Source organism: Podarcis muralis, chromosome 10, assembly GCF_964188315.1.
Source record: "Podarcis muralis chromosome 10, rPodMur119.hap1.1, whole genome shotgun sequence".
Classification (NCBI taxonomy): domain Eukaryota; kingdom Metazoa; phylum Chordata; class Lepidosauria; order Squamata; family Lacertidae; genus Podarcis; species Podarcis muralis.
In genome coordinates this window covers 77,319,670-77,340,977 of record NC_135664.1, presented here as the reverse complement: position 1 = coordinate 77,340,977, position 21,308 = coordinate 77,319,670, and the positions used below count along the sequence as shown (strand labels likewise).

Sequence of the window (21,308 nt, the reverse complement as noted above, 5' to 3'; positions counted from 1 at the left end):
TCTATCCAGGCGCCTCCCTCACCCCTTAACCCTTTCCTGGCCCGCTTCTCTCCGCGCCCCAGGGATGCCTGTGCGGGGGAAACGGGGCCCGGGAGTCCTCGTGGGGGGGCGCCCCCCCTTTACCTCTTTGTCCTCGCTCCCGATTCTCCTTTCCTGCAACATCCCTGCCTCCTCCCTCCCCTTTCCGAAAGCGCCCCCCCTAGAGCTACGCGCAGAGCAGCACCCCCCCCCCAATTCCTGGGACAGAAGAGCCGGATTGGAGGAGGAAGGGGTGAGACGTTTGGGGGCGGGATCTGGGCTTGTGGGGCGGGGTGAGAGGAGGAGGTGCCGGGAGGGGAGGGAAAGAATTAGGGGGGGAGAGGAAGGTTTCCCCTCTACCGTCTTCCTTCTGGATCAGGAGAGCGGGGGAGGGGCTGATCCCGGAGATCCAGTTGCCAAGTGGGGTCCCCCCCACAAGTGCAACATCCTCCCCTCCCCCACCCCACGAGCTTAGATCCCTCCGTGTTTTAGGTCTTGGTGCTGTTGAAACCAGGAATGGAGGGGGGCAGCTAAACGACTCCCCCCAAATCCCAGCTCCCCACCCCAGCCTCGGACTCAGGCCAGGACAAGGACCGTGGACACAGGCCCCGTCCCTGCACAACAGCCAAGAGGCTCAGAAAAGCAGCCTATAGAATTGGAGCCAGAAGCGGATTCCAAAATCTGAGGGATCCCTTGGACCAGAAACAAGGAGACCAGCCAGGAAGAGGAGAGCAAAAGAGCAGCCAGTAGGTCTTGATGGAAGACTGTCGCCACAGGACTCCCACCTGCCCCCAGGTGGAACAAGATGGAAGCCCCCAACAAAAGAAGACCCCAACTTTTATTAGCTGCTAATCCCCCATACAACACCCCCAAGACTACATCATGACTACATCATTGACAATTGACACATTACAAAGAGGAGGGGTTCAGGGAGAAGAAGAAGAGTTTGGATTTGATATCCCGCTTTATCACTTCCCAAAGGAGTCTCAAAGCGGCTAACATTCTCCTTTCCCTTTCCTCCCCCACAACAAACACTCTGTGAGGTGAGTGGGGCTGAGAGACCTCAGAGAAGGAGGAGGAGTTGTGGTGGTAACCTGATGGTCTTCTCACCTGTCCGGTTCCTCCTTTCCCCTCCCCATGATTACATTCCTGAGGACAAAGAGGAGTTCACTGTTTCCTGCCCCAGAGGGAAGGGCTGGTCACTGTCCTGTGTTTCAGTCCATACTGAATCCACTTCCATATGCAGGTCCTTTGTGAGTGGAATCATCTTCTGTCTAGGACCATCAAGGTTGGCATGCCAACTGGGTAGGGCTCACTGCGGACATGTTGGCTGCCTTGTGTCAAGTCTCTCTCCTTTGGTAGTCCTTCCCTCATGGTGTAAAATAAAAGTTGAACGGTGCATATCCGATGTATGGCTGATTTTTTATGAATTTATAACAGAAGCATTGTGTGTGTGTGTCGTGTTTGTACAAACTGAATGATTGGGGGGGGGGGGTTTCCTGCAACACCCTGTTGCAGCAGATCAATCAAGATCAGGCTTACTAGCTGCTTTGCTTCTCAATAGTCTCTGGTTGCCTCTGCTCTTTTCTCCTACCGATGGAGAACATACAAGGGACTCTATAAAGGGCTCTTGTGTCCCCCATAAGGGAAGAAGGGCAGCTTTTGTTTACAACAGATGGCACCCCAGATGGGACCTTTGGTTGCCCCAATTCAAGGGGGGAAGGAAGGACCGGTGATCCAGCGCGCACCAGGCCATTTGCCAGGAGGAGCCACCAGTCCTCTAGTGACCCCAGGGTCTGGAAAGAACTGGAGTTCCAGCGGGGCTAACCAGAGGAAGCAACGCTTGATCAGGCCGGCCACAAATTGATTTATTTTTAAAAATAATCGTTATTGATTTAAATTACACACATATACAAAGAATTTGGAATCTCATACTGCAAAAAAAGAAAATTAAAGAAAAAACAATGAAGAAAAAAGAAGAAAATACAGAAAAAAGAAAGAAGCAGATTTATGTGCATAAAAATGTAATCTTCCTAATTAAATAAAAAAGACTTCTGACAAAACGAGTCTTCCAATCATTCTCATTGTACTGTTTATACTGCCTTTTTTTCGCACAGTTTTATATTCTTTAATATTGTTCCCATCTACTCCACCAACAGTATTTGTTGTGTTTACAAGTATCACTCAAGTTCTGCTAATATGGTGTGGTTGGTACAATATGATCTTCTATAATCCTCAAATATTCTCCATTCTCCAAATATTTTCTGGTTCAGTACTCCTCTAACTCTTCCCGTCAGTTTTGCTAGTTGTAACTATTCTAACATAAGTACAGTGGTGCCTCGCAAGACGAAATTAATTCGTTCCGCAAGTCTCTTCGTCTTGCGGTTTTTTCATCTTGCGATGCAAGGTTTCCCATAGGAATGCATTGAAAATCAATTAATGCGTTCCTAGGGAAACCGCCTTCAGACCAGGTCCGGGGACAGTCTGTCCCCGGACCTCTTCTGAAGGCGGGGGGGGGGGGGACAAGGGCTTTTCTTCCCACCCCCAGCATTTTAAAAAACTTCTCCGCTGTCCGGGCGATCTTAAAATGCTGGCGGGCTGCATTTTAAAATCGCCCCAGGACAGCGGAGGACTTCTCCGCTGTCTGGGGCGATTTAAAAGCCCCTGGGAAGGCAGGCAGGGGGGACAAAGACTTTTGCCCCCCGCCAGCCTTCAGAAGAGGTCCTGGACCTCTTCTGAAGGCGGGCGGGGGGCAAAAGACTTTGCTCCCCCCCGCCTGCCTTCAAAAGCCCTCCAGGACAGGCAGGCAGAGGGGAGCAAAGACTTTCGCCCCCCGCCTGCCTTCAGAAGGTGTTCCCTCCCCCCCGCCCAGCTTCGGAGCACCGGGAGAAGCGATCTCCCTGCAGCCCCTTGCTTCAAAAGAGGTCGGGGGCAGCGGGAAGCGCTTCCCGCTGTCCCCGGACCTGGGGCTGCGGGGAGAAGATCGCTTCTCCCCGCCGCCCCTTGCTTCAAAAGAGAAGACCTGCTGTCCCCGGGGCAAGCTTCGTTTTGCGAAGCAAGCCCATAGGGAAATTCGTCTTGCGAGGCAACTCGAAAATGAAAAAACCTTTCGTTTTGTGAGTTTTTCGTCTCGCGAGGCGTTTGTCTTGCGGGGTACCACTGTATATGGCTTCTCTTGGTGATGTCCACAAGGGTATTTTTGGCTCAAATATTCCTTTATATTTATTCCAGATTTTATACCACAATTTCCTTATCACATGGCTCAAAAATCCCCTGTGGAGCTTCACTTTTTCATACATTAAAGAAGCGTGCCATCCAGACCGATTCTCGTGGCCTTCCAAGTCTAACAGGTCCATATCTTTTAGTGTAATCCAGTCTTTTATCCAAACCAATCCTGCCGCCACATGGTAGAATTCCAAATCTGGCAATGCAAAACCTCCTCTCTCCTTTTGATCTGTTAATAACTGGTGTTTAATTCTCGGTTTCTTTCCACTCCATATAAATCTAGATATTTCCCTTTTCCACTGCTTAAAACAATTCATTTCTCCTAAAATGGGCCTTGTTTGGAATAAGAAAATCATTTTGGGGAGGATATTCATTTTCACAACTGAGACTCTTCCCCAGAGTGAGAGATGGAGTTTGGTCCAGGTTTCCATATAGTTTTTTAAAATTTATTTCCATACTTTACTATAATCATCCTCATATACATTTAAACTTTTTTAAAAAATCAAGATCCATAGGTATTTAACCTTATTTTTAATTTCCAGGTCTGTTTTTTCTTGAAGTTCTTTTTTTTCTTCCATTGTGAGGTTTTTTTGTCAGTAATTTAGTTTTTTGGAAGTTTATTTTCAGCCCCAGGCCGGCCATAAATTAATCTAGCAAAAGACCCCGGGGTGGCCAGGAGCAGCGCATGCGGACGTGAGTCTAGGAATGGAGAAGATTGTGGACGGGATTCTCTGAAACACCCACAACCCAGATTCTCATCCTTTGCTGTATCTTTTGCTGACGGTCTTCATTCCCAGCCTTCCTGGCAAGAGGTAGCTAGGAGGGGGAGGGGAGAACGGGAGACTTGGGGTTCTGCAATTAGAGGGGCAATTAACTGCAAGGGGAGAACGCCAATCAAAGCTCTCATTCCCTGTCGGGGAACCTGAGATCTGAAACTTTTCCTTTTTCCCAAGGAAGATGCCCCAAGGCTGGTCCAAGTGGCCACTTTGGATAGCAAGGGACTTCGGCTCGGTTTCCAATTTCTCTTTTTCTCCTAAATGCAGCTGCACCGGCAGCACCAAGATCCGGGAGGACGTGACTGGTGCGCGTCAGAGCGCAAGGGCGTTTCCAGCTCCTTTCCGTTCTCTCTGGAGCAGCCAGATTTGGCACTGGGCTGCCAGGCGTCCAATGGAAAAGGACTCTTTTTCCTAGCGTGTAAGAGGCAGAAATGGTTGCTGGGACCCCATGGTAAGTAAAGGGAGGGAGAAGGACTTTGTAGAGTCCTTCGTAGAAAAGACGAATGACTGTCAAATCAGGAAAGACCTGGGAAAAGGCTAGCGGGTTTTTGCTTTGGTTGAAAAATGGGATCCCCACATTCTAAGAGTTCTAACCGCCAGACGCAAAGGCATGTGCTGGTCGCAGCAGGAGGGGGAGTCTCTCTGGTTGCTTCAGCAGCCGGCCTCCTCTGGGTCTCCTGGCCCCCTCCTCTCCTCCCTCTGAGCCTGAACTGCTCTCTGCCCCAGACTCTTCCCGCTCACCTAACCCTGTTTCCTCCTCAGCTTGCAACATCTCCCTTTCTGGTCTGTTCCCCTTTCTCCCTCTTTCTGTTCATCCCCCCACCAGTCTCTGTGCTCTGAGCCTTCTTCCCTTGTGGGTCCCCCAGCTTGTGCCTCCCCCCCATCACCAGCCAGTCCATGACAACAGCAGCAGCTACAACACTGTGGTCCTCTGGTGGGAATCAAAAATTCTGGGACTATGGAAAAATACTCTCTTTCCCAAACACTAGAATGGGCAGGAGCTCTGGGGTTGCCCCACGGGGTTCGTGAGGGAAGATGCCCCCCCCAGGAGATTTCCCTGGTACCTGCAGCCCCTCCTTCCCCCTCTTGAAATTAGGATGGGGGGGAATTCAAGTTTTCTTCAGAACGTGCAGGAGGCAGCGATGAAGTTCTGGTGAAGAAGCAGTGCTTGGATCATGCGGTGGGGGGTGACAGGGTGTGGTGCAAAAACTAAAGTTACTTTCATCTAAAATTATTCTCACCATTGTGAGATGCTGCCTTCCTTAAATAAGTTCCTTAAATAAAGGTAAAGTTAAAGGGACCCCTGACCATTAGGTCCAGTCGTGGCCGACTCTGGGGTTGTGGCATTCATCTTGCTTTGTTGGCCGAGGGAGCCAGCGTACAGCTTCCGGGTCGTGTGGCCAGCATGACTAAGCCGCTTCTGGCGAACCAGAGCAGCGCATGGAAACGCCTTTTACCTTCCCCCCAGAGCGGTACCTATTTATCTACTTGCACTTGGACGTGCTTTCAAACTGCTAGGTTGGCAGGAGCAGGGACCAAGCAACGGGAGCTTACCCCATTGCGGGGAGTCAAACCGCCGAACTTCGGATCGGCAAAGTCCTAGGCTCTGTGGTTTAACCCGCAGCGCCACCCGCGTCCCTGTTCCTTAAATACTCCATTATAAAGAAAGCACTTTTTGCAGTCTTTTCATTTAAACTGCTTCTCCTCTCTGAGTTTGTTGATGGTTTGAAGGGTTTCAACTCTTAAAGTTCTTCCTGTCCATGAGTCTGTTGATTCTGAACTTCCACTAAGAGTGAACCTCTTTCTACTTTCCTGATATTTATATGGTTTCTCCATTGTGTGAGTTTTTTGACATAAATCAAGGCTTCCACTCTGATTGAAGCTCCTTCTACAGTCCATACCTTTAAATGGTTTCTGCCCCACGTATCTGCTGATGTTTTCTAAGATTTCCACTCTGAGCAAAGCATTTACTGTACTCCATACCTTTAAATGGTTTCTCCCCTGTGTGAGTCTGTTGATGATTTCTAAGGTATCCACTCTGACTGAAGCTCTTTCCACACTCCATGCATTCAAATGGTTTCTCCCCTGTGTGAGTCCGTTGATGATTTCTAAGGTATCCACTCTGACTGAAGCTCTTTCCACACTGCATACATTTAAATGGTTTCTCCCCTGTGTGAGTCCATTGATGTCTTCTAAGGTGTCCACTCTGACTGAAGTTCTTTCCACACTCAATGCATTTAAAGGGTTTCATCCCTGTGTGAGTCCGTTGATGTATTCTAAGGTTTCCACTATCACTAAAGCTCTTTCCACACTCCATGCATTTAAATGGTTTATCCCCTGTGTGAGTCCATTGATGTTTCCTAAGGCTTCCACTATCACTAAAGCTCTTTTCACACTCAATGCATTTAAATGGTTTATCCCCTGTGTGAGTCCGTTGATGTCGTCTAAGGTGTCCACTCTGACTGAAGTTCTTTTCACACTCCATACACTGAAACGGTTTCATACCTGTGTGAGTCCGTTGATGTTTCCTAAGGCTTCCACTATCACTAAAGCTCTTTCCACACTCCATGCATTTAAATGGCTTATCCCCTGTGTGAGTCCATTGGTGTATTCTAAGGCATCCACTATTATGAAAGCTCTTTCCACACTCAATGCATTTAAATGGTTTATCCCCTGTGTGAGTCCGTTGATGTCTTCTAAGGCATCCACTATTATTAAAACGCTTTTCACACTCCATACACTGAAACGGTTTCTCCCCTGTGTGAGTCCGTTGATGTTGTCTAAGGTGTCCACTCTGACTGAATCTCTTTCCACACTCCATACATTGAAATGGTTTCTCCCCTGTGTGAGTCCGTTGATGATTTCTAAGTTTTCCATTATCACTAAAGCTCTTTCCACAATCAATGCATTTAAATGGTTTCTCCCCTGTGTGAGTCCATTGATGTGTTCTAAGTTTTCCATTATCACTAAAACCCTTTTCACACTCCATACACTGAAACGGTTTATCCCCTGTGTGAGTCCGTTGATGTATTCTAAGGCATCCACTATTATTAAAGCTCTTTCCACACTCCATGCATTTAAATGGTTTCTCCCCTGTGTGAGTCCGCTGATGTATTCTAAGGCATCCACTATCACTAAAACTCTTTCCACACTCCATACATTGAAATGGTTTCTCGCCTGTGTGAGTCCGCTGATGATTTCTAAGTTTTCCATTATCACTAAAGCTCTTTCCACAATCAATGCATTTAAATGGTTTCTCCCCTGTGTGAGTCCATTGATGTCTTCTAAGTTTTCCATTATCACTAAAGCTCTTTCCACACTCCATGCATTTAAATGGTTTCTCCCCTGTGTGAGTCCGTTGATGTGATCTAAGGTCTCCACTCTGACTGAAGCTCTTTCCACACTCCATGCATTTAAATGGTTTTTCCCCTGTGTGAGTCCGTTGATGTCGTCTAAGATTTCCATTATCACTGAAGCTCTTTCCACACTCAATGCATTTATATGGTTTCTCCCCTGTGTGAGTCTGTTTGTGCAATTTAAGGTTTCCACTCTGACTGAAATTCTTCCCACACTCCCTGCACTTAAAAGATTTTCTCTCTGTGTGAGTCCTCTGGTATGTTCTAACTTTTGCATTGAAAGAGAAGCTCTTTCCGCACTCCATACCTTTAAGTGGGTACTTTCCTTTTTGTGTTCGTTGATGTGAACTGTGTGCTCATTCAGTGAAGCATATTCCACATTTCACACATTTTAATGGCTATTCCTAATGAAATGCAATTGTCCCCTGCAATTCTGTCTTCTCCATCACCTTTTTCAGAGTGAGCAAAATGCAAATCCTGTTTGGGCTTCAGGAAAGAGAACACAGGGAAAAAAGGACACAACAACCACCATTAGCACCTTCTCCTATTTCAACATCTCCTACATTCTCCCATGTCCTCCCCATGTTCCCAATTTTTAGGAAATGAAAATGGTATGATGTCTAATGGTAGAAATGCATCAGCAAACTTTCATAATCCTCAATCATCCTTAATAACACAGCATGATCTTGGAATACCGTTGTCCTGTGGGACTGCATTTCAAATCAAGTGGTTGCCCCCGTTTCCACCTCTAGATCTTCATGAATCACCATCACATTCCCGCTGACCTCAGGAGGTCCATATGGACTATTTTGGGAGACCCAGATCTACATCTTTTCCAGGGACTGTGGTCTGGGTCAGTCAGAGAACTAGTGACCAAGGCTTGGTGCTTGGGGTCAGCTGAATGGGTGCTCAGGGAATCTCCTGTTCTTGGAGATGGACCTCTGTCCTCATGCCTCGCATTGCATGGAGAGAGCAGGAGAAGCAGAAGGAAAGCAGCTGGCAGATGGGAATCCCAGGCGGAAACACCCACCCCAATGGTGCTTTATAATGATGATGTGCTGCCTGATCTCGAGCCCGTCTTCTGAATATCCTAAAGTGACACTGAAAAGCAGGACATAACTGTACTTAATCGTAGATAGCCGTGTTGGTCTGACACAGTTGAAGTGAAAAAGAATAGTCCAGTAGCACCTTAGGGACCAACTAAGTTTCTTCTAGGTATAAGCTTTCGTGTACTTGCACACTTCTTCATATAGTGGAGGGTAGTAGGAGATGGTAGTAGGAGTACCTTCTGAGAAAAACCCCACCCCACCCTCCCACGATATACATGGGTCTGGTGACATCTGTGTCAGTGTATCTGAAGAAGTGTGCATGCACACAAAAGCTTACACTCAGGACAATCTTATTTGGTCTCTAAGGTCCTACTGGGCTATTTTTTTATTTTTTTTATTTCAAGTGCGTCAGACCAACACGGCTACCTACCTGCATCTAGATGTCATGGGGTGTTGGGGAGCAGTAGTTCCTTTGGTGGGGAACATGTCCTGCACCTCCTGGGATCATTTTTCCACCCTTGGTGCCCACCCTGCACTCAGCTCTCACCTGTGGCTTCCAGAAGCTGTCAGCATGCAACAGGGGTTCAAGCAACGGCTTCTACCAGCCGGCTAAACCAGGTGAGGAAAGCTGATGGGTCCCAAATCCTTGGGGGGCTGGGGAATTCTGCTGCACCTGAAGTCAAGCCCTGGTGGATGGAGAGGAGGAGAACAACAGTCAATCCCACAGTCCAGAAGGCAGATTCTGCCCGTGTGGAAGAGGAACGTGAAGGGCAGAGGGGGCACATCCACCTGGAGGCTTGTTATCTAGTCCCAGGGTTACTCTGACTTTGAATTATATATAAATTACAGTATTGAAATGCGCCTGCTCCCACTTCCTATTCTGATATTACTCTACTCTGTTTGTCTGTTTCTTTCTTGAGTGCTGTTTTGGAATGCTAAGTCAGGGTTTTACTGCGAGTTACATTTTTGCTATTTTTTGGATCCTGTTATGCTTCTCTGTCTTCGGTAACAAATTTCTCAGCTGAATTGTTTTTTTGCTGCCTCTGTGTTTTCTCCTACTCTGCTAACTATACATCGATCATTATGGAGGAGCAAGATCTGCAACTTCAAGCCCTCAACAGCCTCGGCCCTGTGGACCTGAAGGAGGATCTTCACCCCCCTTCGCTCAGTCCGGACAGGGAGGTCCTCCTCCGAGTGTCTTCTGCTGGTTCCCTTGCTGATAGAAGTGAAGTTCCAGGGAACCAGGCAGAGGGCCTCCTGCCCCATTGAATGCCCTCCCTTCAGAGGGCAAGGAAGTAGGCAACCATCTGACATTTAGAAGACAGCTGTATCAGGAGGTTTTTAATGTTGGATGTTTTACTGTCTTGTATATACTGTCTTGTTTACTGTAGGGACGCGGGTGGCATTCTGGGTTAAACCATAGAGCCTAGGACTTCCTGATCAGAAGGTTGGCAGTTCAAATCCCCGCAATGACGGGGTGAGCTCCCGTTGCTCGGTCCCTGCTTCTACCAATCTAGCAGTTCGAAAGCACATCAAAGTGCAAGTAGATTTATAGGTACTGCTCCGGTGGGAAGGTAAACAGGGTTTCCGTGCGCTGCTCTGGTTCGCCAGAAGCGGCTTAGTCATGCTGGTCACATGACCCGGAAGCTGTACACTGGTTCCCTCAGCCAATAAAGCGAGATGAGCACCACAACCCCAAAGTCGGCTACGACTGGACCTAATGGTCAGGGGTCCATTTACCTTTACCTATATGTACTGTAAGCTGCCCAGAGTGGCTGGGGGAAAAGACAAATACTATAACTTTTACAGTGGTACTTCGTGTTACAGACGCTTCAGGTTACAGACTCTGCTAACCCAGAAATAGTACCTTCTCTTAAGAACTTTGCTTCAGGATGCGAACAGAAATCGCACGGCGGCAGGAGGAGGCCCCATTAGCTAAAGTGGTGCTTCAGGTTAAGAACAGTTTCAGGTTAAGAACGGACCTGCAGAACAAATTCAGTTCTTAACCTGAAGGACCACTGTACTATTATTATTATCATCATGTGATTTTTTTTGTAGTTAATTTGGAATTCGTACTGCAATATCAGCTCATGAAATGTTATGGGTGGAGAAAATCACAGGGTTGCCGTAAACTATAATCCCACCCACGAACGCTCATTCACATACAGTCTGTAAATTTGGGGAGGTCACACACCTCACCTGTGCTAATACTGGCAGTCTTTGGCCTCCACAGGCACACCCGGTGTGTAGAGCCTCCAGCCGCAGGCACTGTCTATCATGAAAATGGGTCCTTTGACTGGGAAGATTCATGCAGTCGCTGTCAGCGGATGCTGAAGGATTGTATCTCAGCTTGTCAGTCACTCTGACATTGCCTACAAAGAATAAGAGGAACAGAAATGCTTTTTACGGAAATGACTGGCAGAATCCGAGACCAGGGGGAAGAGTTGATGGAAGAAGATTGGAAAAAGTTTAAAGACTATCTACAGAAATATTGCAAAATTAATGAATGCTAGAATGATGTTGGATAGAAACTAAGTGGTCTTTAGCTGTAATGTTATAAGGGAATATGAAAAAATGGATTATTAATAGGTAAAAATTTAATGTTACAATACTTTATGATTAAAGACTAGGATATACAAAGAGGGGAGGGATTTGCTGAACTAATAATTTGAACCGGAATACAAAAAAGGGAGGCGTGAGGAGGTCCAGGAAACAAGCAAATGAAAGATAAGTAATGGAAAGAATGAATTGTTTTTAACCATTTTTATTTTGTATTTTTCTTTTTTCTTTTTCTTTATTCTGTAATATTCTGAAAATCTTAATAAATATCTTTTTTTTAAAAAAAAAAATGCTTTTGAGGTGCAACTTCTGTATCAATCCTGAGCGCCATTCCATGGACTCTGCACCCCTGTTTCTGATGACAGGTGTACATTATCCTCATTCTCAGTGGAAAAGACAATAAAGATGGAAGCCTGAGAGAGAGGAAAAGGTTTCTGGCTCCTTCCTGGGTGGGATTTCGGAAACCAAGAGCCGCTTCTGAGAAGGCCTCCCCCCTCCCCTCTTTCTCTCGGGATTTCCTCTCCTCTCCAGGGGACCAGTGGTTGGACTGGGCAGAAGCGCTGCGTCCAGACATGGCAGGGACTTATGGGGTGGAAGGAGGATGGAGGTTGCAGGAAGGAAGAGGTGGGTGGACAGGACCCCCCACTTTTCAGGGATCCCTCTCTGGTCGCCTTGAATGGGGGGGCATTCCTGGGCTTGAGGGAGAAGCCAAGGCGGCCCCTTCGAAGATTGCCCAAGGAAGCCACGATTGAGACGCCCCCCCCAAAAAACTGGTCTTCCTATCTCTCCCCCCCCCAGTGCTCCTCCTCCCTTCCCCCTCCCTCTCTCCCGCAGTTTCCCCTGCACTCTAGCGCGTCGCCCTGCGCGCCCCATCTCTCCATCCTAGGGCCCCCCCGAACAGGAGCAAGGGAGGGACTGGGGGGTCTCTATCAAGGCGTCTCTCGCGCCCCTTAACCCTTTCATGGGACGCGCGGAGCCTGGGAAACGGGGCGAGGGGTCCGCCCTGCGTGGAAAGCCCCCTTGGCAGCACGCGCGCTGGGATCCAGGCCCCACGGGAGGCGCTTGGGGGAGCTTGCGGGGTCTCTGGGTCCTCGTCTCCTCCCCCCTCCTCCCCCCGCCCTTGCCCCCCCATCCCTGAGTCTCCCCTGCACCCAGAGGCCCCCTTGGCTCACCCCTCGCCAGGCGCCCCCGTCTCTCCGTCCCTATTGCCCCCCCAAGACGAGCAATCCTGGCTTCTCTCCGCGCCCCAGGGATGCCTGCGCGGGGGAAACGGGGCCAGGGAGTCCTCGTGGGTGGGCGCCCCACGTCCACCCCTGCGAGGAAAGCAACCTTGGCAGCACGCACGCAGGGATCCAGGCCCCACGGAAGGTGCTTGGGGGAGCTGGCGGGGACTCTCGGTCCTTTTCTCCAGCCTCCCCCCGCCCCCCGTGACTCCTTTACCTCTTTGTCCTCGCTCCCGATCCTCCCTTCCTTTCCTGCAACATCCACGTGGGTGGGGTGGGGATTTACCTGCCGCCCCTCCTCCCCTTTCCGAAAGCGCGCCGCCCCAGAGCTAAGGAGCAGAGAAGAAATCCGAAGTGGAAGCTCCACTTCCAGGAGAAGAAGGGAGGTGGGGGGGCTCACACCCCCATTCCTTCAGCAGAAGCCGGATTGGAGGAGGAGGAAGGAGGGGTGGGACTTATGGGGGCGGGATCTGGGGTTGTGGGGGCGGGGTGAGAGAAGGAGGTGCCGGGAAGGGAGGGAAAGGATTGAGGGGGTGAGAAGAAGGTTTCCCCTCTACCGTCTTCCTTCTAGATCAGGAGAGCGGGGGAGGGGCTGATCCCGAAGATCCAGCTGCAAAGAGGGGTCCCCCCCCCAAGTGCAACATCCTCCCTCACCCCACCCCACGAGCTTAGATCCCTCCGTGTTTTAGGTCTTGGTGCTGTTCAAAGCAGGAATGGAGGGGGGCAGCTAAACGACTCCCCCCAAATCCCAGCTCCCCACCCCAGCCTCTGACTCAGGCCAGGACAAGGACCGTGGACACAGGCCCCGTCCCTGCACAACAGCCAAGAGGCTCAGAAAAGCAGCCGATACAATTGGAGCCAGAAGCGGATTCCAAAATCTGAGGGATCCCTTGGACCAGAAACAAGGAGACCAGCCAGGAAGAGCAGAGCAAAAGAGGAGCCAGTCCGCTTGGTCTTGATTGAAGACTGTCGCCACAGGACTCCCACCTGCCCCCAGGTGGAACAAGATGGAAGCCCCCAACAAAAGAAGACCCCAACTTTTATTAGCTGCTAATCCCCCATGCTACACCCCCTAGACTACATCATGACTACATCATTGACACATTACAAAGAGGAGGGGTTCAGGGATAAGAAGAAGAAGAGTTTGGATTTGATATCTGGCTTTATCACTACCCAAAGGAGTCTCAAAGCGGCTAACATTCTCCTTTCCCCTCCTCCCCCACAACAAACACTCTGTGAGGTGAGTGGGGCTGAGAGACCTCGGGGAAGTGTGACTTCTCTGAAGGAGGAGGAGTTGTGGTGGTAACCTGAGGGTCTTCTCACCTGTCCGGTTCCTCCTTTCCCCTCCCCATGATTACATTCCTGAGGACAAAGGGGAGTTCACTGTTTCCTGTCCCCAGAGGGAAGGGCTGGTCACTGTCCTGTGTTTCAGTCTGTACTGAATCCACTTCCATTTGCAGGTCCTTTGTGAGTCTGGGACCATCAAGGTTGGCATGCCAACTGGGTAGGGCTCACTGCGGACATGTTGGCTGCCTTGTGTCAAGTCTCCCCCCTTTGATAGTCCTTCCCTCATGGTGTAAAATAAAAGTGGAACAGTGCAGATCCAATGTACGGCTGATTTTGTATGAATTTATAACAGAAGTGTCATGTATGTCCTGTGTGTGTTACGGTAAAATCTGGGTGCGGGGCTATTCTGCCACCCAGCTCGTCGGACTAAGTCCGCGGGTCCCTGCAGAAGAAAATGAGCTCAGCTGGAGACTGGAGCAAACGGCAGAAGATCCAAGTTTATTGCGCAACAGGTTCAAGACGAGATTGAACCCCGAGAAAGGGGCGACATGAGTTTTTGAAACTTCCCTCCATGTCCCAGAATACAGTGCAAAATACATCATAGTTACATCATGAATACATTAGAGAGAGGTTGGATTGCACAGATTACATCATGAATATTTTAAGGAGAGGTTGGGTTACACACATTAACATATGGAGGAGGGAGGGGGAATATGCAGAGCTGGAGATATGCGCAGATAAGCGCTTCCTGAGTACCGGTGATGAGAAGACAATAGTCCAAGTATGTAAAGTCTGCCACCTGGCATTGCCCGGAGGAAAGCCTTGGCAGAGTGATTTGACTGGATTAGGGTCTTCCTGAGTACGTGACTCCTCGCTTGAGGGATTATGGAGGCAGAGGAAGTGTCATGGAGTCCTGAAGAAACTGAGTCGATCGACACCAAAACCAAGGAAATCGGAGCTGCGGTTGATTTTATACGAATTTTAGAAGTTTTTAGTCCGTTTCAGTCCATTCTTATATTGATAATTGAAGTCGGAAACAAAATAGATACATTGTTGCAAGATTTGACACTTTTATGGGTTCACGAGTTTCGGTTCCCTTGTTCTCCCAGCGGGGAGCCGTCAGCAGCTTGTCAAGAGGTTAAATGAGGCGTGCAGGGGCTCGCTGAGCTAGCTCTGCAAGGCGAATGCATGGTTCTGATTGGGTAGAACGCACCCATTGAAACGAATGGGGGATACAGTTTGATACGGTCTACCCACGATAAAGATGGAGCGAGAGAGAGGCTTAAGAGAAAGAGGCTTAAGAGTTTGGGCTTATTTTGCCCGTGTGGAAAAGGGGAAAGGCACTTTAATTTTGGGGCTTGGGTAGGGTGTGGTGCTTGTGCAACGGTGTGGGGGCTAAGGGGTGAGTGTAGGGCTGGGTGCCCTGTGAGGTCATCGCCTCGGACCCTCTGGTGACTGGCGGAAGGGTGAAGGAAGGCACCCCCCTTCCGTATCAGTGTGTGTGTGTGTGTGTGTGTCGTGTTTGTACAAACTGAATGATTGGGGGGGGTGTTTCCTGCCACACATGAATCCCCATCCCAAAGAAGGGCAGTGCCCAAGAATGCTCCACCTGTGGGAATGTTCAGGGATGCAGGAGAGTATATATTATCTGATTATATCCTTATCCAACTTGTGTTAACAAGTTTCCAATATCAGCAGAGTAAAACATTCCCCTTTATTTTAAGTTTGCAACGGCAGCGTTTGCTCAGGCTCGCTTAAGCCTCTATAATAACTATTCTGGTAATTTCCCCTTATTCCCTCATAAAATAGAAGAGACGACACAGCCTTTTACAAAAGTATAAAAAGAGTTTACTCACATTCTGTTCCCAATCAGATCCCAGAAGGCAGACTTAGGCTTAATGAAGTAATATACATTTGGAGTCTATCTTATAATAAGACAGTCCCTGTCTCCTCTCTTGGCTGGGAGCCAAGAGGGCATCTTTAGCTTAGTAGATGTTGCTTCTTCGAAGGAAGAGAGGCAAGAGAGAGATGACCTGCACAGGTGAGGCCACACCCACCTCTAGTCACATGCAGAGGAAGTCTGTCCCAGCCCAGAGGGAAACAGGAAGTTTACCTGCTGGCTAGACAAACATCCCTCCCCATGTCTAAACATGTACACTCTAGGAATGTTGTAATTGACTGCTCTTGTGTTTCACATCCCACACCACGTACCACACAATTGCGCTCATTTCACACGCTAGCAAGGTTATGCTTAAAATGCTACAAGGCAGGCTTAAGCAGTATGTGGACCGAGAACTTCCAGAAGTGCAAGCTGGATTTCGAAGGGACAGAGGAAGCAGAGACCAAATTGGAAACATGCGCTGGATTATAGAGAAAGCTAGAAAACATTTACTTCTGCTTCATTGACTATACAAAATCCTTTGACTGTGTCGACCACAGCAACCTATGGTGAGTTCTTAAAGAAATGGGAGTGCCTGATCACCTCATCTGTCTCCTGAGAAATCTCCATGTTGGACAAGAAGCTACAGTTTGAACTGGATATGGAACAACAAAATTGGGAAAGGAGGACGGTATATTGTCTCCCTGCTTATTTAAAGTAAATGCAGAATTCATCATGTGAAAGGCTGGACTGGATGAATCATGTAATAAAAAATTTAAGGTCTTATATATATAATAAATGCTCATAAATGTACCAAGCAAGCACATACATAGATATGTCAACCACATGTCTGGAGTAGCCCAGGAAGACTGTCCTGAAACCATTTTGACTCCCAAACTGACCAAATGTTTACTCTGCAAGGAGGGAACGGGTGAGGGAACCTTCCCATTGTCTCAGGAATTGGGAAATCACCATCTCAAAGGAATGGCCAGACTACCAGTAAAGGGAATCAGATAAGGCATTATCAGAGAACCTGGCAGACAGGAAAAATGACAACATTCAAATTTCTGTTGTAGACCGCCTTTTCTGTGATGTAGGTATGATGTATGTGGGGGGTGGTCTTGGGTTACGCCCCTTCTGTGATGTATGTATGATGTATGGAGGGGTGGTCTTGAGCTCCAGGGCAGGGAATTTAAAATGTCTATATAAAGGCAGGCACACCTTTGTTCTGGGTCCTCCTCCTTTCCTGCGAGTGAGGGGAGCACCCTGTTGCAACAGATCAATCAAGATCAGGCTTACTAGCTACTTTGCTTTTCAATATTCTCTGGTTGCCTCTGCTCTTTCCTCCTACTGATGGAGAACCTACAAGGGACTCTATAAAGGGCTCTTGTGTCCCCCATAAGGGAAGAAGGGCAGCTTTTGTTTACAACAGATGGCACCCCAGATGGGACCTTCGGTTGGCCGGATTCAAGGGGGGCAAGGAAGGACTGGTGATCGAGCGCGCACCAGGCCATTTGCCAGGAGGAGCCACCAGTCCTCTAGTGACCCCAGGGTCTGGAAAGAACTGGAGTTCCAGCGGGGCTAACCAGAGGAAGCAACGCTTGATCAGGCCGGCCACAAATGGATTCATTTTTAACATAATCTTTATTGATTTAAACTACACACATATACAAAGAATTTACAATCTCATACTGCAAAAAAGACAATTAAGAAAAAACAATTAAGAAAAAAGGAAAGAAGAAAAAGCAGATTTATGTGCAGAAAAAAACTTAATCTTCCTAATTAAATAAAAAAGACTTCTGACAAAATGAGTCTTTCAATCATTCTCATGGTACTGTTTATACTGCCGTTGCCCCCCCCCCCCCCCCAGTTTTATATTCTTTAATATTGTTCCGGTCTACTCCACAAACAGCATTTGTTGTGTTTACAAGTATTGTTCAGTTTCTGTTAATTGATTCTCATGGGAAACTTGCAGATTCTGGCGTCACACAATTAACTCAAGGCAGTGTCAATTTACTCTTGGCAGAAAGCCCAGGTCAGCTTGACCTAGAAACTGCTTACTCTGATTGGTTAACGGCCAGCACTCAACTCTGTTATCTAGGGATTGCTAGCTCAGTTTGATGTGAGGTGTGCTAGGAGTTGGAGTAGAAGTGCTGTGTATGGTTTTGAGAGAGAGAGAAAGAGAGGATTTATTTTGCTTTTATTTGTATGCAGAAACTCTGCTGGTTTTATTTTCTCCTTTTAATAAATCCTGTAAATAGTTATTCTGAGTCTAGCTGACTAGTCATTTCCACCTCAACTAGCTTCTTTGCTGTGCAGGAAAACTCTGCTACGTTTGGGCTAAAGCCAATAGGGCTATGCCTGACACTTCAAAGTTCCATGAGGTTATGGGCATTGTGCTGCCAGCCTGAGTTGCGGTGGTGTCAGCATCAACGGCGTTGGTTCCAGTAGGTCCAGAGGTTGTTGTTCCTGGCTGGTTCCTGACCGTGGTGAGCAGGTGACACAGTGGACTCAAGGACAACAGCTGCAGCGTGCTAGTGCTGGGTGCTGTGGTTCCTGTTTTCTCTCTCGGTGGTCGTGAGTAGCTGGTTCCGGGTTCCAGGGACATCGCTCTCAAGATGGCCTCACAACCAGTTCAGATGGCTTTTGAGCGTCTGAATGACTCCAATTACTTGCTGTGGTCGGAACGCATGCAGGCAGTGCTGCAGAGGGATCGTCTCTGGCAAGTGGTGAGTAAGTTTCCTGCGAAGCCTGATGATGAAGACCTCGATAAAGACCAAAGAGCAAGGGCCACAATTGTCTTGGGGCTGGAAGATTCCCAGTTGCCGTATGTGAGGGGAATCAAGACAGCTAGAGGTGTGTGGCAAGCACTTAAAGAACTCCATGTGCGTGAGACAGCGGTTTCCAAGCTGTTCATTCGCAAGGCATTGTACAAGGCAGTGTTACAGCCTGGGGTTACAATGCAGGAACACCAACACAGTTTACAGTTAAAGTTTACTGCGCTACAGGAAAGAGACTGTCCGTTAGACCAGCAGGAGAAGGTGACTATTATTTTGAGTTCTCTCCCGGAAAGCTGGGATAATTTAGTTTTGTCTCTAGAAGGCATACCGGAGCGTGATTTATCCGTCAGTTACGTTACTGGGCGTTTGATTGAAGAATGGCAGAAGAGGCAAGAAAGGTCGTTGGCTGCAGAGGCTTCTACAGGCGGGCGGTTTGGAAGGAGTTCTCATGCCGTGCCAGAGGTGACGCAAAAGCAGCGTACCGGTGAGGAGTCAGCGTTTGCTGTTAGGCGTTGTTTCTGATGTGGGTCTTCAGCGCATCTAAAACGACAATGTCCGGAGTTGGTCAAGTCTCAGTTGCCGGTGCAGGAGCAGAGACGAGATCAGCAGCAGCAGCAGCAGCGTAAAAAGAAATTCTTCAAACAAAAACAGTCAGCTCAGCTGGTGACCGGCGAGGTCAAGATTGCTGATGAGAAACAAGCGGTCTGGGTGATCGATTCGGGAGCATCTCGCCACATCGTAAATTCAGATGACTTGTTTGTTTCCAAGAACTCAGCACAGCGCAGCCAGGTGGCTCTAGCAGACGGAAGTACTTCCGAAGTGATTTCGGGGGGTGCAGTTTTTGTTCCTTGTCTTCGTGAAAGTCTGCAAAATGTACTTTGTGTGCCGTCATTAAGGAGCAATCTGATGTCTGTAGATTGTTTGCTAAAAGCTGGGTTTAAAGTGCATTTTGAAGGAGACAGTTGCATTATTAAGAAGGCTGGTGAGATTTTAGGCACTGCTAAGTCAGAGGGAGGCTTGTTTTGGCTTAAAGCAGGATCTCAAGTTGCAGCAGTAGTCAGTAAATCTCAGCCTGCAGTGAATAACAAAGCTATACATGACAACTGTGTGCACTTATTGCATAGGAAAATGGGGCATGCTTGCTGGAAAAGTGTACTAAAAAAGTCTGAATTGGCTGATGGGGGTAATTTAAAGAGTTGCAACAAGTACCTTGATTGTAATGTGTGTAAAAAGGTCAAAACCCACAGAGTCTCTTACCCCAGAAGTGACAGAGTTAGTGAGGCACCGCTACAGCTGGTTCACATAGACGTAATTGGTCCATTTGCTGTAAGCAGGGGTGGATCGTGTTTTTCATTAACAATTGTGGATGACGCCATGCGTTACTCTTGGGTTTTCCCCATGAAGAATAAGGGTGACGTGTTCACTAAGTTTAAAGGCTGGGAGCCATCTGTGGAAAGATTTCTGTCCATTAAACTTAAAAGGATTCAGACGGACAGAGGTGGCGAATTTATGTCAAATGCCTTTAAAGATTGGTTACAAAAGCGTGGCATTGGGCATAGAAAAACGAACGTTTTTTCCCCAGAGGAGAATGGCGTTGCAGAGCGAAAAAACAGATCTTTACAAGATATGATGTTTGCCATGCTTGACGATGCTGATTTGCCCATGTCTTATTGGGGGGAGAGCATGCTCACCGCGTGTTATCTCCAAAATAGGCTCTTTCATCAAACAGTAGGTACAACTCCGTACTTTAAATTGTTTCAGAAAAACCCCAAAATTGACCATTTGCCTGTTTTTGGATCAAAAGCCTGCGTATTAATTCCGAAACAAATGAGGAAGAAGGGAGATCCTAAGACCAAACAGTTAGTGTTTGTGGGTTACCAGGAGCTGGGAAAAGGTTTCCGTTTTGCTGAAGGGACAAATGGCATTGTGATCTCCAGGAATGCCAGTTTTTGTGAACATAGTGGCTGGGAGAGACTACATGCCAATACTGAGGTTTGGTTTGAACCTTCCCAGGAGCTTCATGACTCTGAAGGTAGACACAGGGAGTCAGAGTCTGAGGGGGAGGAAAGTTCAGATAAGAGCTCTCAGGAAAGTGGAGTTAGCCAAAGACCAGTTGCTAAGCAACAAAAGAGAGGTCGAAGTTCTGAGGAGGAAAGTGGGTCAGAAGAAAAATTTTCTCCCAGAAGATCTAAAAGACAAAACAAAGGAGTGCCTCCGGTGCGTTTTTCTCCTGATACTGCAAATGTTTTTAGTGTGATTGCAGAACCCAAGAGTTTTCAGGAAGTGTTAAAGTTACCAAAAGAGGAGGCAGAGCGCTGGAAACAGGCAATGGAGGAACAGATGTCCTCTCTGAATGAGCACAAGGTTTTTACACCAGTAGCAGCGCCTGAGGGGGCAAAGATTGTAGGCTGCAGGTGGGTGTACAAACTTAAACCTTTGGTGACAGGAGAGTACAAATACAAAGCTCGTTTAGCGGCTCAAGGATACTCTCAGAGGCCTGGAAAAGATTATGACGAGACTTTTTCCCCTACTGCTAAGGGAGACAGTGTAAGGCTGATTTTAACGCTTGGAGCAAAGAGAAAACTCCTGTTAAACCATTTTGATATCCAGACTGCATATTTACATGCATCAATATCAGAAGACCTGTATCTAGCTGAACCGCCTGGTTATGAGAGAGGTTCCAATAGAGTGTTGAAATTAAACAAAGCTCTATATGGTCTCAAACAGGCTGCAAGATCTTGGAACAAATGTTTCCATGAGGCCTTAGTGTCATTTGGTTTCAAGCAGAGTACAGCTGACAATTGTGTTTATGTATGTGGTACAGGCAATGATCAAGAGTTTTGTCTGATTTATGTAGATGATGTATTGTATGCCTGCAAAACAGATAAACAAACTAAAAGGTTTGCCAAGCAATTGTCCAGTAAGTTCAGAGTGAAAGACTTAGGCCCGGTTAGGACATACCGTATTTTTTGCACCATAGGACGCACTTTTTCCCTCCTAAAAAGCAAGGGAAAATGTGTGTGCGTCCTATGGAGCGAATGCAGGCTTTCGCTGAAGCCTGGAGAGTGAGAGGGGTCGGTGCGCACCGACCCCTCTCGCTCTCCAGGCTTCAGGAAGCTATCCGCTAGCAGTGGGAGACCCAGCTCTCCCACCGCT

General features: G+C 47.9%; 1 protein-coding gene across 1 annotated transcript in view; it reads right to left on the bottom strand.

Moving 5' to 3' along the window:
• LOC144329059 (uncharacterized) overlaps positions 1–21,308 on the bottom strand; it is a 68,289-nt gene that overhangs the window by 16,883 nt on the left and 30,098 nt on the right. Inside the window, 1 exon segment of the mRNA XM_077935570.1 lies at positions 6,042–7,562. Coding sequence (XP_077791696.1) covers positions 6,042–7,562 — 1,521 coding nt within the window.